General features: G+C 46.5%; 1 protein-coding gene across 1 annotated transcript; it reads right to left on the bottom strand.

The window, feature by feature from the left end:
- Positions 1-1,438: 1,438 nt before the first annotated feature.
- Positions 1,439-14,205, bottom strand: ACCSL (1-aminocyclopropane-1-carboxylate synthase homolog (inactive) like). The gene is made up of 14 exons (XM_023215862.1): positions 13,652-14,205; positions 12,047-12,106; positions 11,550-11,620; positions 11,080-11,149; positions 10,767-10,833; positions 9,708-9,805; positions 9,397-9,474; positions 8,973-9,073; positions 6,836-6,925; positions 6,047-6,092; positions 5,806-5,947; positions 3,664-3,806; positions 3,424-3,577; positions 1,439-2,285 (listed from the first exon to the last, which is right to left on the bottom strand). Exons 1-14 carry the CDS (start codon positions 14,153-14,155, stop codon positions 2,203-2,205), a joined length of 1,707 nt encoding a protein of 568 aa, XP_023071630.1. The 5' UTR covers positions 14,156-14,205; the 3' UTR covers positions 1,439-2,202.
- Between the last annotated feature and the right edge of the window lie 615 nt (positions 14,206-14,820).

Below are 14,820 nucleotides of genomic sequence, written 5' to 3' on the forward strand. Positions count from 1 at the left end.
CTTAAAATAGCAAACCAAAGTCAGTGATATATAAAAGGACAATGCATCATGATCAAACAGGGTTTATTGCAGCAATGTGAAGTTGCTTCAACATTAAGAAATCAATGGAATTTACCACATTGATAAGAGAAAAATCATATCTCTATAGATGCAGATCAAAAACAACATTGAACTCTCATACATGGTAAAACTCCCAGCAAACTAGTAATAGAAGGAAACTTTGTTGGATAAGGGGCAGAATGAAAATACAGTAACGTACTCAAGAGCAGAAGATTGCACTCGATGCTGCTAAGACTGAGAACAAGGCAAGCTGTCCTCTCAACTACTTTTATTCAGTATTATACTCGAGTTTTTTTAAAAAGAACAATATTGGTCAGGAGCGGTGGCTCAGCTTGTAATCCCAGCACTTTGGGAGGCCGAGGCAGGCGGATCACTTGAGGTCAGGAGTTTGAGACCAGCACAGCTAACATAGTAAAACCCTGTCTGTACTAAAGATATAAAAATTAGCTGGGCGAGATGGCGCATGCCTGTAGTCCCAGCTGCTCAGGAGGCAGAAGCAGGAGAATCGCTGAACCAGTGGCAGAGGTTGCAGTGAGCTGAGATTGTGCCACTGCACTCCAACCTGGGCGACAGAGTGAGACTCTGTCCCAACAACAACAACACAAGCAAACTGACAATGAAGGTAAACAAATTTGGATTCGGAGCAAGTACGGCCACAAACCCAAGTGACTAAAGTCACCAGCTGGTACTGTGAGCTCTTTCTTCATCCATAAAATGGTAGTAGTCCCTTCTCTGCCCACTTCACAGCATCAGTGCTCTGATGTGCAAGGGCTTTGCAGAGAAACTGATGGGTGGTGTGATTTGAACAGCTGAAAATACTAGAAATGGAAATGGACAACCCCAGATGCTAGGGACTGAATGTGTCCCCCCAACATTCATATGTGAAATCCTAACCCCCAAGGTGATGGTATTAGAAGGTGAGCCCTTTGAAAGGTGACTAGGTCATGAAGGCAGAGGGAGACCTCTCACCCCTCTGCCACATGAGGTGATACTGGGAAGATGGGACCCTCACCAGATGCCAAATCTGCCAGGGCCTTGAACTTGGCCTTTCCAGCCTTCAGAACTGTGAGAAAGATTTGTTTCTAAGCCATCCACTTTGTGATATTTTCATATCATAAAGGGACTAAGACACCAAGTTTATCAGATTTTTTTTTTTTTTTTTTTTTTTTTTTTTTTTTTTTTTTTTTTTTTTGAGACAGAGTCTTACTCTATCACCAGGCTGGAGTGCAGTAGCACGATCATGGTCCACTGCAGGCTTGACCTCCTGGACTTAAGTGAGCCCCCCAGCTCAGCCTCCTGAATAGCTTGGACTAGAGACACACATCACCACACCCAGCTAATTTTACTTTTTGTAGAGACAGGGTGTCGGTTGCCCAGGCTGGTCTCGAACACCTGGCCTCAAGCCATTCTCTGGCCTCAGCCTCCCAAAGTGCTGGGATTACAGGCTTGAGCCACCATACCCAACAAAAGACTTTAAAAGCCTTTTGGGAAGGTAAAAGTAGAGCAAACTCTAGTATTTGGAAGCAGGAATACCTGCAATTATACTCCCACCTGCCTCTTAGCAGGTCATGTGGAAGTGGATGTGATGCAATCTTATTGCGTCCAACGCCTGGAAAATGGCCCATCAGTTAAGGATGACTTCTTTCTTTTTCTTGCCTGCTCTAGACAGTATTCTTTACATAGAACCTGCCTTAGAATTTAAAAATTAAGGAGGACAGAAAATCATCTGGCTTCCAAAGATGATTATGAAGAATATAAGCAAGAAAATAAGATGGGCCTAGAATTTAAGAGTATAGAATTTATTAGGTACTGAATATAAAAATAAACCATCTAAATAGGGGCCCAGAGAACTTCCTTTATTTCTCTAGGTGTCTCTAGGTCTTTCCACCCCAACCCCAATAAAAACATTTTGCATATATAATGGATAGCAAAGACTAAAAAGATGGAAAGCTTCCAAAGACAGCAGACACTCAGCTTAAGGAGGGTGATGACTGGGTCATATGAGATCTTCCTGGAGGAGCCCACCATTTTCTCCATCACAACACTGACAAAAAGACACCCTGGCCTTCTGGACCAGAGGTTGTCATTAGTGGGTCCCTGAGCAAGTGACAGGCTGGAACTGCTGGTTGGGAGGCAGACGGCCTACTCCCTCATTGCATCCTCCAACTGCTTCACTATCAAAGCCTCCTTCTGCTCCTGCAGCACGTCACAGAACCGACGCATGGCTAGAGGGTCCAAATGGGGACAGAGAGAAATAGTGATTTAGTGGGTTTGCAGGTGGGTCCCAGACAGATCCAGGTCATGGTCAACCATAAAAGCCTCTCATCCAGGGATCCTGAACTTCAGCCCTCCCATCTTTGGGATGGGTTTCCAAGTCTACATGTTACATCCCTGATTTCTTTTTGAATATCATTGTTATGTCAGCCTGCGAGACATCTCAATATCTCATAACAAAGCCTGTACTCTGGGGCTTATGGCCTTGGCCTAATCAGGATTTCTATTTGCCTGTAGTGTCTCTGCACTCAGCCTATCTTCTATGCTAGCTCAAAAGAATTCTGCAACAAAACCCTTCATGAAAATGAACGATTCACTGCTATATTCCCAGCAGGTAGAACAGTATCTGGCATGTAGTGGAATGCAATAAATAAATGTTCACATGAATGTCCTATTCTCTATAACCTCAGAGGAGAATCTAAACTCTCTAGTATGGCATACAGGGACTGCCATAGTCACCTGCCTATCCATCTCACTTACTAGGCTGCCAGCCCCACAAGGGAAGAGTACTACTTTTTTTGTTTTTGTTTGTTTGTGTGTGTGTTTTTGAAATGGAGTCTCACTCTGTCACCCAGGCTGGAGTGCAGTGGCGCGATCTCAGCTTACTGCAACCTCTACCTCCCAGGTTCAAGCAATTCTCCTGCCTCAGCACACACCCGAGTAGCTAGGACTACAGGCACACACCACCATGCCTGGCTAATTTTTTGTATTTTTAGTAGAGACGGGGTTTCACCATGCTGGCCAGGCTGGTCTCAAACTCCTGACCTCATGATTTGCCTGGCTCGGCCTCCCAAAGTGCTGGGATTACAGGCATAAGACACTGTGCCTGGCCTCAGAATAGTACTTTTTAGCTTGTTGGCCCAATGCCTCACTCAATGGCAGTCACAGAACAGATACCCCAAATGGGTAATGAATGGATAGGTGCTTGCGGTACGTATCAGTTCTTATTTGCAAAAGCACTTAACTAAAGATAGACATGGAAACAGGGAATAAAGGGCTAGATCTATAGGATGTTTAAGGATGGGGAGAAGATTGAGATATTAAGTTGATGGGGCATCTTTAAAGGATTGGGAGGTGAGTTCCACTCACCCAGTTTTAGCCGGGGGAGCTCATCTGCAAAGATGAGGCAGAACCAGCCTGGCTCCTTACACATGTAGGCTTTGCCACGGGATAACAACAGCTTGTTGTCCAAGAAGCGGCAATAGAGGAGCCGTTCTTCTTCAAATGTACAGGGATCCAGGTACTAGGGAGGGCAGAGGAATAGAGCTGAGCCCAAGACCCAGCTGGCAGGTCTGCCCAAGAACACCTGTCCTCATTCCCAGAACACACCTTTTTCAAGTTGATCCAGACATAGAGGCCAGAGCTGCTGTTGTGAAAGGGGATCTCTAATGCCTTCAGCTTGGCAGTGATGTACTTGTGAGCTTCCCGGAGCCGGCAGCAATTGGTGGGTAGGTACACTTTGTCAATCCATTCTGGATGGGTAGAGGAAAAACATTGTCACAGATATTACTACAGAAATCTACCGAGAGTTCCTTCCCAAATGCTCCCTTCCTGGGCTTCATGCAAGTTTGTTGTTTTTGTTTTGTTTGTTTAAAAAAAAAAAAAAAAAAACCCAGAGTCTCCCTCTGTCACCCAGGCTAAAGTGCAATGGCACAATCTTGGCACACTGCAATTTCCACCTCCTTGGCTCCAGCGATTCTCATGTCTCAGCCTCCCAAGTAACTGGGACTACAGGCATATGCCACCATACCCAGCTAATTTCTGTATTTTTAGTAGACGGGGTTTCACCATGTTGGCCAGGTGAAACCTCCTGGCCTCAAGTGATCCATCTGCCTTGGCCTCCCAAAGTGCTGGGATTTTAGGTGTTAACCACTGCACCCCGCAAGCTATTTCTAAGACTAACTCTAGCATATTTGAGCTGATGGTGTCTACACCCAATACACCCACCTCTTATCTAAGGCTCTGGTAGAGACACTGGGCTTCTCAAAGGTCGAGTAGGAAAGTTCTCTGAGTTCACAGCCCTGAGGCAAGGAGTCAATACCCTAATAGGGGTTGATGCTGCTGCTGTTAACTGGGCAAGCAGCAGGGACTTGCACCTCCTACCACCGGAATTTGAGCCTCATACAATGGAGTTGGAGGAATACATGTGTGCCCGGGGCTGCTCTTGGCCAATTGCCCTCAGCATTCATAGAACAGAACCACTTGGGGAACTATTAGAAGCCCTGATGCTCAGGCTATATATCTGATATAACTCAGGCTACATCAGGATCTTTGAAGATGGAACACACATGTCAGTATTTAAGCTCCCTGGGAAACTCCCATGTCCATCCAAGATTGAGGACCAGCGTTCAAGGGGCCGGGATCTGGTTTCTGCTAAGTATCAAAGGTCTTGATATCTATGGAAGCATTCAGTTGGATTTCTCCTGTCTACCTCTCTCGCGTCCCAGACCTGAAAGCAAATTGTTTTCTAAACCAGCAAATATAATGATATTCGTTTGTTTCATTATATCCCAGCTATGAATTAAAACTTCCAGCTTCGTATCTGTTCTATTACAGGGAAGTACACAAAGTGAGTCTCTAAGCTTGGGCCATGGCTTTAAAGGGGAAAGTCCCTTCTGAGGCCAGCATTCACTTGAGATCCAAGTGAGGGGACGATGAATCCAGGTGCCACAGGCCCAGCCACGCCAACTTGCCCAAATGGCAGCTGTCCTTTGGCCACCTTGGAAGATGAGATTATGTTGTATTAGAAGAGTCAGGGTGTTTGTTTTGTGTCTGGTTTTATAATCTTTGTCTAAAGCAGTTTTGGGGACGGAAAATCTATATTCACATAAAGATTAATTTCTGAGGTTCCTACCTTTACAACTTAGAGTAGGATTGGCCATCCCACCTCTAGGCAGAACACAAGCTACCAGACATCCAGAAATTAAGCTCATCCTGTGGATTTTTGTTTTTGTTTTTGTTTTCTGAGACAGAGTTTCACTTTTTCTACCGAGACTGGAGTGCGATGGCACCATCTCAGCTTACTGCGACCTCTGCCTCCTGCATTCAAGAGATTCTCCTGCCTCAGCCCCCAAAGTAGCTGGGATTACAGGCGTGCGCCACCGCACCTGGCTAATTTTGCATTTTTAGTAGAGACCGGGTTTCACCTTGTTGGCCAGGCTGGTCTCAAACTCCCGACCTCAAGTGATCTGCCCACCTCGGCCTCCCAAAGTGCTGGGATTACACACGTGAGCCACCACACCTGGCCTCGTCCTGTGTTTTAAAACAGCACCTCCATCTTCTGTCTACACCCTGCTGTGTTATCTGCCCTCTCTTGCCCTCCTTCAAACTTCACGTCTTACCACAGTTAAATCTGAGACAGCAAATAGGGTCTCAGTATATTAAGGGCACATCAGAGACCCAAGCAAATCCAAGACTTCCCCATGGCCATGACATCCAGCCAACATGCTGGCCTGTGCTAGAGCTCAGTACCTGTGTTGTGGAGCAGTTGACACAGCTTGTGCTGTACGATGCCAGAAATACTGTGGAGGTAGCCAAAGGCACTCACAGCAGAGACCACCTCCTTGTTGTGGGTATACAGAGCACCAAAGCGGAAGCCAGAGATGCCAAAATCCTAGAGGAAGAAAAGTAGGAACAGGAACAAGTGTTTTGTCTGCCTTCTATTCCCAGTTCCTCCTCCTTCCCTAGCCAAGGAGAGAAAGCAATGGCTCACCTTACTGGTACCCCAGATCACATGGGTCCTGTTGCGATCAGGCAAACTGAAGAAGAAATGGAAAAAATAACTAAGGTCATAGAGAAATAGTTGATGAAGATTTGGGGTATATGAGGGGAAAGTGGACTTGAGGTTCTTCCTAGACAGCAGGGCCTATAGGGCCCAACGTTCAAGAAACAGTTGTCCCAGTTAAGCCAGGAAGTCAACACAAGGTATCCCTGAAGACCTAGAGGGAACAGAACCCAAGTGCCCACTGAATGAAGTCTAGGGCCTTCAGCCTGACATGGCTCTCCTACAGCTTAGCCAAGGCTACCTTCCTGGCAGTTGGCTCTTCAGATGTGGGTCACCATCATTTCTAGAACATGCCTGAATATTTCTTACTGCTCCATCTTTGGTGAAGCTGTTCCTTCTGCCAGGCATTTCCTTCCCTTGCTTTGAATGCTAGAATCCCATCTCTAGGGCCAGATACTACCCTTCAGAAGGTTCTGCCTCCTTATTCTTTCCCTGTGCTCTACTTATCAAGAAGCTCCTACCCTGGCATTTTATGAGGCTTTATTTTGACCTTTGACAGTAGACTTTCTACCTTGACCTCAAATTATTGTATACAAAAAGGCGTATAGACTAGAAGACATTTGGGGGAAAGATGATGCTTTGATTGCATTCACAGCCCCTGTGAGCAGTTAACTGGCTATGTGCTAGGAACTGAGTTAAGTTCATGTCACATAAACTCACCCTGCAAAACAAGAACCTTGTGGTTCTCATTCCCAACTCCAGCTGAGACCAACTCACCTTTTCATGCTCAGAACACTGTGGAATGTGATGGATTCATCAAACACAGACAGCATGTAAATCTCATCTATGATCACATGTAAGTTATACCTGTAGATTAGATGAAAGAAGAAGAATAAGGTCTAGCTTATCTCTAACCTTTTTTCTTTGCATGCTTTTTACAAGCATCTTTGTAATCTTAAGTCATGTCTTTTTTTTTTTTTTTTTTTTTTTTTTTTTTTTTTTTTTTTGAGGCGGAGTCTCACTCTGTCGCCCAGGCTGGGGTGCAGTGGCGCAATCTCAGCTTACTGCAAGCTCTGCCTCCTGGGTTTACACCATTCTCCTGCCTCAGCCTCCCGAGTAGCTGGGACTACAGGTGCCCGCCACCTCGCCCGGCTAGTTTTTTGTATTTTTTAGTAGAGACGGGGTTTCACCATGTTAGCCAGGATAGTCTCGATCTTCTGACCTCGTGATCCACCCGTCTCGGCCTCCCAAAGTGCTGGGATTACAGGCTTGAGCCACCGTACCCGGCCCATGTCTTTTATAGTGTTCTCTGGACACAGATCATGCACTCCTACTGCCCCAGCAGCCCATCTGACCCTCCAAGGGGCATAGTAAGGTAGATGGGGTAGTACACCAGAAGGGACCCTTAGACCTAGCTTGGGGGTAATGAGAAGGAATAGGAACCAAAAGACACATTGAGAACATTTTGTCTAACCTTAGCTAACCATTCAACCATCAAGCAGAGACTATGGGAAGAGGTTGGGTAGCACAGATAATTTTTAACTGGTAGAGTCAGGAGCTCCTAACTGCTTATGTGCCTCATTCATTCTCCCAACAATCCTGACTACTGTCATCTCCACTTCAGATGAAGAAACTAAGGCGGGCTGGGCACCATGGCTCATGCCTGTAATCCCAACACTTTTGGAGGCCGAGGCGGGTGGATCATGAGGTCAGGAGTTCAAGACCAGCCTGGACAACATGGTGAAACCCTGTCTCTACTAAAAATACAAAAATTGGCTGGGTGTGTTGGTGCATGCCTGCAATTGTAGTGACTCAGGAGGCTGAGGCAGGAGAATTGCTTGAACCCGGGAGGTGGAGGTTGCAGTGAGCTGAGATCCCACCACAGCACTCCAGCCTGGGTGACAGAGCATGACTCTGTCTCAAAAAAAAAATAAAGAAAGAAAGAAAAGAAAAAGAAAAAAAGAAATTAAGGCTCTTAGCTGTAAAGTCAATTCTCTCAATTAGCAGGTGCTATAGCTGGGAGGTGAACCCATTCTATCCAATTCTTGCCTACCCCCTCTAGCATTTTTTCTCCTGACCCCACGCTGCACCATTCATTGGTCTGGGTTAGTCATGAAGTTTGACTAAGTCTGTTTCTTATGGAAAATGGAAGGTTATCTGCCTTAAGTAATAGGACTATTTCAGGACTCCAGAGAAAACTAAGGTTAACTTGCTCTTAGAAAGGAACGTGAAGCTCTGTAGGAACACATCTTCATCCCACAAGGTCTGAGAGTGTCTTCCTCGGCACTCCAGCCCAAGTGGCTTCCAAAATGGATGCTGGGAGAAAGTACTTAAGCTTAAGTAGAAAAGTAACAAATTATATATTTTTAAGTGACATATTTCTCAGAAAACAAAACTATATTTTGACTGTTATGTAAATGTCAATACATAGGCTGAGGCTAGAAAGGAAATGGCAAAAAGTTTGAAGTGGTAAGTATGTGATTGCATTTTCCTTCATTTTAATTTCAGTTTAATATAACTCTGCAAAGTATGATATATAGTAAGAATATTTAGGGTAAATTACTTTTTGAGACAAAGTCTCACTCTGTTGCCTAGGCTGGAGCACGATCTCGGCTCACTGCAACCTCCTCCTCCCCGGCTCAAGCAATTCTCATGTCTCAGTCTCCCAAGTAGCTGGGATTGTAGGTGCCCGCCACCATGCCTGGCTAATTTTGTATTTTTAGTGGAGACAAGGTTTCACCCTGTTGGCCAGGCTGTTCTCGAACTCCTGACCTCAAGTGATCCACTGCCTCGGCGCCCCAAAGTGCTGGGATTACAGGCATGTGCCACCAGATCTGGCTCATGACTACTTGACTATAAGTGACGGGAATCCTTTCAAGGAACATTACCTAGTCTCAAGGGGTGGAACTCATACCTCTTGGCAAATTCCAGGTATTTCATTAGCGAGTCTGGGGAGTAGATGTCACCCACAGGATTCTGAGGGTTGATTAGCACAAGGCCTCGGACCTTTTTCCCCTAAGAAAAACCCAAATATAACTGAGTGAATACAAGTCCTTTGCATCTTTTACAGGTCAGGCACCCTAAAAGGCCTAGGTAGGGTCTTGAAGCAGCAACTACTCTACTGCCCAAAGAGGGGGAATGGGAAGGAAATCTGGGGCTGCTATAACATCCCCATAGGACTCAGGGCTCTAGAGGGACACACCCCTGGATCATTCACTATCTCTTCCAACTAAGGACAGCCCACCAGGTCTTGGTGAACAAGCAGTACCAGAGTTTCAATACTCAAACCCCTTTCAGGACCAGCAGTGGCCATCCTAAAAATATGGTTCCCTCCTTACCTCACGCCTAGCTTCAAGCAGGGCTTCCTCTAACTTGTCTACAGTGAGCTGGAAAGGTTGAGTGTTTGTAACAGTGACCTGGAAGAGAAACATTATGTGAGAAGTGTCTCTTAAAGTCTAAGCCTTGATTCCTCTTTCCCATAAGCCCCAGATAATCCTCTGCCTTCATACCAGAGTGCTAGTCCCCGTGCCTTCTCCACCCCTACCCAACCACTTAGATGGGTAGAAAGCAAGCCCTTCTACCCCTTTAAGTGTCCCCAGATCAGTCCATTGTCTAGGTGTATGGAGCAGGGAAGGGGCCCCATTCAGACCTCACTCTCCAGGTAGACAGGAATCAACTCAACCTTTGCATACAGGCGGGAGCTAAAGGCAAAGCCACCATAGAAGGGAGCAGGGACCAGGAAGGCCTCTGGAAACAGAGAGACAGAGCCATCATTTCAAAGTCTCCCAATCAGAGCCTGTTGCCAGGCTCCCCAAACTAGCAAAGCTGTCAACCAAAAAAAAAAAAAAAAAAAAAAAAAAAAGTCAGTTTCACGATCCTTTCTACCTGGGGATTAATGTTCTTAGGTTCAGGTGCTATGAAAGTTATCCATTATTATAGACATCACTGTGGGAAACAAAACTCTAGTTTCTTCTTTGCAGGTACACTAGAGAGGAAGAGGGAAGAATATCACTGAATAACTCAGAATCCAGGGTACAAGTTAAACAAGGCTCACTAGCAGATGGAGCAATGGTTATTAGGAAAGTCTCAACTGATCCAGGCCAAATATCAGAGGTCAAGGTCCGTGCACAAGGAGGGCTCCAGTTGTTTGGACCTGGGGATCTCACTTTCTTTTCTTCCCATCCATTTGGCCTTACTGATGAGTTAAGAGAAGCTCCTTTGTATGAAAGGGACTATCTTAGCCACTTCTTTTGATGCACCCAGAGCTCTTTAACATTGGAGCCTCTTGCTTAAGCATTGTTACAGGGGAGGTTGAGAACAGTCCACTCAACCTTGTTTGGTCCAGGACTAATTAACCTTTTTCTGAAGAGATAAGAAATCTATACTGTCTGAGCCTGTTGCCACGGCTCTCTGTACTGCAGCTGAGCCCAAAAGCCCAGCCATGAACTTAGTAGGTAGGCCCCCATCGTCATTCCTGGGGCATACCTCCTTGAGGTCCATCATGTCTCTCTTCCATTAAATGGAGAATCCAAACCCCTTGCTCCCACAGAAATAGGAAGATAACCTAGTCAGTGTGGGAGAAGGCCCACCACTGTGTGGAAAAGGCCTTGAGTCAGGATGCTCTTCTTCCTCAAAGTCCAGTGCCTGTGTGTTCCTACCCACGTTGCTAGTATTTCACTGAGAGGGAAAGCAGAGCCCACTGACTTACCGCCTGGATCACACAGAACCATGGCCAGGGCAGAGAAGACAGAGCAGCAGCCATTTAGAACAACTACCTGAAGACAACACATGAGAGGCAGAAGTCAAAGCCAATACCTAAGTGAGAAGGGGTAGCCACGCTTTCTCCATCCTCCTGGGCGGAACAGGCACAGGGAACCTCCTCAGCTGGGACACATTGGCCTTCACACTGCCCTGGCCCCTGAGAGTCTCCACTGGTTCTCCTTGTACCCCCTAGAAAGGGCAGCACATCCTCCAAGAATATAGCCCTCCACCAGGGTGGCAAGGCCGGGAAACTGACTCACGTTTTCTGGATCAAGTCGGGTAGGTGCCCTGCAGTAGTAGGTCAGGAACCGGGCCACTTCTTCCCGCAGGCTGTAAACAGACCCAGAGAGACCTTGTGGTTCCTGAGCCCCTTTCCTCGTTCATGGTCTGGATGGCCATTGTCCAGCCTAATAGGGACCTTTGCTACCCAGTCCAACCTCGTATCACAGGGCTACTGACTGAGACCATCAACTCCCCAAGTCACACAGACAATAAATGAGAATTGGCACAAGAACTCGGACCTTTTGAATTATTCCTACTATACCAGGAATAACCCTTCCTACTATACCAGGCTGCCTCCTGATGAAGTTTTGCTCTAGGCATTTTCTAGATGTTATTACCCAAAGAGACAGGGAGGTAACCAACCAGGAATTTGGTGCCTTGAATCCTCCTTCTGGATAAGGACAGCTGCCTGTGGGACCAAGAGACCCTAAATCTGAAAGTCACTTACAACGGCTGCCCTCTCCAATCAGGGTACTGCAGCAAGGCATCCTCAATGCAGTTCATGTCCCTTTCCTGCAACTGTTGACAAATAGAACATGAAAACACGTAGGCCAGGGAAGTCCAAGAGGCCTCATCCTACTCCTAGTTCGTACAGTGTTTGCCTTCCACATACGTGACCTCCTAGAAAGGGTATGAGTGTACACACTGAGTGCTCCTTAATGAATGGAGGCTACCATCTTGTCATAAATTACACAAGTAGATACCTCACTGGGAAGTATTTGACCTGGAGGTTCCCATAGCAACCTTCCTACCATATACCTAATCAGAGAATACTTCTGGACAGTCAGCAAGGCCAGGAGGTTAAATGTGATGTTCTAGAAGCTATTTCTTCACTCTTCTTCCAAGCTCCTATGTCTCACTCCTGTATTTACCACAGCTGAGGAGCAGGCTAGGGGGACTAAGCTTTGAAGGGACGGGTCCCAACACAGCCCAGAACATCCTTACTCTTTCAGTCATCAGATCCATGCAGAGCTTGTTCTCACTGGTGCCAAGGTTAATGAAGCCCTGGAGATGGAAGGAATCCAAGATCAGGTCTGTCCTCTTGCTCCACCCTATATAGATCCCTTGAAACACGCTAAGAAATATTCATCTCAGATTAGCTCAAATGGAGATCTCACTGCCCACAAGGCAATTCAATCCAAATTTGACAACTTTACACGTTAGGAAAGCTTTCTGTGAACCCAAAATAGTACAGCTTGCAAATTTCCTCCTTAGAGCCACATAAATAAGTAATGTCCTATCGACCAGTCAGAGTTCTTACTATGTGCCAGACAGTGGACCAAGTGTTTCATGTGAGTTGTCTCAATTCCTGAGAAAAAGGTTCTATATACTCCAATTTAAAGAGTGAAGTTTAGAAAAGTTGAATAACCTACTAGCCATGTGACCTTGGGTGATAGGCAGAACTCTACCTACCTGACTCCTGACCATGGACCCTTAATCCCCAAGGCCCCACCTGGCACCTACCTCTGCTAGTTCTCCTTATACGTTAGGGCCTTCTAAGTTATTATGGGAGAACAGAAAGAACAGAAGGGGAAGGTATAGCTAATGTTTCCCTCCGCCCTCTGGTTGGAGAGCTGCTAAGGACCCCCTTTGCTGGAAGCCTTTCATCAGTTCCCCATTGCCCTTAGGGTAACATGCTTGTTTTTTTTTTTTTTTTTTTGAGCTAGGGTCCCACTCTGTCCACTCTGTCACCCAGGCTGGAGTGCAGTGGCATGATCTCAGCTCACTGCAACCTCCACCCACTGGGATCAAGTGATCCTCCCACCTCAGCTTCCCAGATAGTTGGGACTATAGGTGTGTGCCACCATGCCTAGCTAGTTTTTGTATTTTTTGTAGAGATGAGGTTTCACCATGTTGCCCAGGCTCGTCTTGAATTCCTGGACTTGAGCAATCCACCAACCTTGGCCTCCCAAAGTGGTGGGATTACAGGCGTGAGCCACCACGCCCGGCCCCTTAGGGTAACATCTTAACATCTCCGATCCACCTCTGTTCACACCTCCTGCCACAGCACCAGTGGTCCCTAGTCTGGCCACTGGCCCTCCTTTCCCAATCACTTCTAGCCCTTCACATCTTGAAGGTTTTACCTGTGCTGTTCCTCCTGCCTGGAGGGTCTTGGCCATGACCATCACTGCATGGCTGGCAAATTCAGCCTTTAAGACATCTTCCCAGACCACCTGAAGTGGGCATCCGTTTCATGCTCTTGGGAAGATTATTAATGTCTGTGCCTCAGTTGCTGACTCAATTCATCACTATACTAAGTTCTGTAATGGCAGGCTCATTTGCCCCTGTGACCACAGGGGCCAACTCCTAATAATTAAGAGCTGGGATTTAGGGAGAGGGAAGGATTTGGGGGTGGAGGGAGTTCTCCAACTTTCTGGGGCATTGTCACTTTATTTCTGCAATTACTCCCTTATCTGCAAGATGACAAGAGTGCCCATTTCATAAGGATATAAAGAATGAGAGCACATACAGCACTTGGCCCAGGACTCAGTAAATCTAAGTGACTAGAGCCCGTGAGGATGCTGCCCATCCCCCACCCCAAATTCTCACCAAGGTGTTCTTGTCCTTATGATATTTATCTTTTTGGTAGGCATTGTAGTCCTGGAAGCTTGACTGATAGAAGACAGAGATGTCAATCCCACGGTTGGATAGATCACGGCTGACAAAGGCAGCTTCACAGTCACTCAGTTGGGGAACTGGATCAGACTGCCCAGACAGTTGGTCCCTATGCCCATATCTGACATCACCCCTAGAGTCCTCAGAAGGAAGAGGCACTTGGAGCTCCAGGTCACTTGCGGCCTCAGACTGTAGGAGGTTGATCATCCGGCGTATTAAGCAACTCAGAAGGGCTTCCTTCTCACGGATGGCCTGTGTGTGCCTCCTTTCCTCCAGTGACAGTCCCTGTCTGCTCGTCAGCTGCACGAAGTGCTCCCTCATGGCCTGCCGCAAGTGCAGTGTTATCTCCAGCAGCTGGGGATAGATGCTGTGGTCTCTGGGGACCTGGTCTCTCCTCTGGCCGGAGGGCACAGGAAGAGTGTCTGACCAATGACTCATACTCCAGGTATCTTTACTGGCCTCTGCGGGCTGCCTGGCTCCTACGGAGAAAGAGACCATTGACATTGGAGCAAAGGAAGATCTCCTGGACCCTCAGTTCCAGGAATGGATGGAGACAGAACAGATCTCAAACTGGTTCTTCTTACTTCCATACCTTGGTTATATGACCAGATTTGTTCATGAAGAATTACCTACTCATTAGGGCAATGAGTATGTGGCCCCCAGCCTAGACACTGAGTGCTCTACTTCAATGGCATTAGAATGTGTTCTGAGGAAGAGCAGGGGGATATGAACAAGGAGGCTCTGGATCCTCCACCCTGTTCTTCAACCTGAGCAGTTCCTGCTTTGTTTGGTTAAATAGGAAAAAAGCCTTTCTACTGCTCAAAAACAATCACCATCACTACCCACTGAGTAAAACATTCTGCTAGAATCAACTAATGCCTGAGGGCCAAATCTGGCCTGCCACTTATTTTTGTAGATAGTTTTATTAAAACACAGCCCCATTCATTTATTTATGTCTTGATTATGACTGCTTTTGTATTGCAATGGCAGAGTTTAATAGTCATGACAGAGACCACGTGACAGAGACCATATGGTCCACTAAATATAAATATGGTCCTAAAATATTAACTGTCTGGCCCTTTACAGAAAAGGTTTGCCAAGCC

The sequence above is a fragment of the Piliocolobus tephrosceles genome, chromosome 13 (genome assembly GCF_002776525.5).
Source record: "Piliocolobus tephrosceles isolate RC106 chromosome 13, ASM277652v3, whole genome shotgun sequence".
NCBI lineage: Eukaryota > Metazoa > Chordata > Mammalia > Primates > Cercopithecidae > Piliocolobus > Piliocolobus tephrosceles.

Excerpts from the sequence above, each read along its gene's own strand:
- ACCSL (XM_023215862.1), bottom strand. The coding sequence starts at position 14,155 with ATGAGTCATTGGTCAGACACTCTTCCTGTGCCCTCCGGCCAGAGGAGA. Across the intron at positions 12,107-13,651 it reads ATAAGGACAAGAACACCTTG|GGCTTCATTAACCTTGGCAC; the intron begins GTGAGAATTTGG and ends TTCCATCTCCAG. Across the intron at positions 3,807-5,805 it reads TCAACTGCTCCACAACACAG|AATGGATTGACAAAGTGTAC; the intron begins GTACTGAGCTCT and ends CTACCCATCCAG.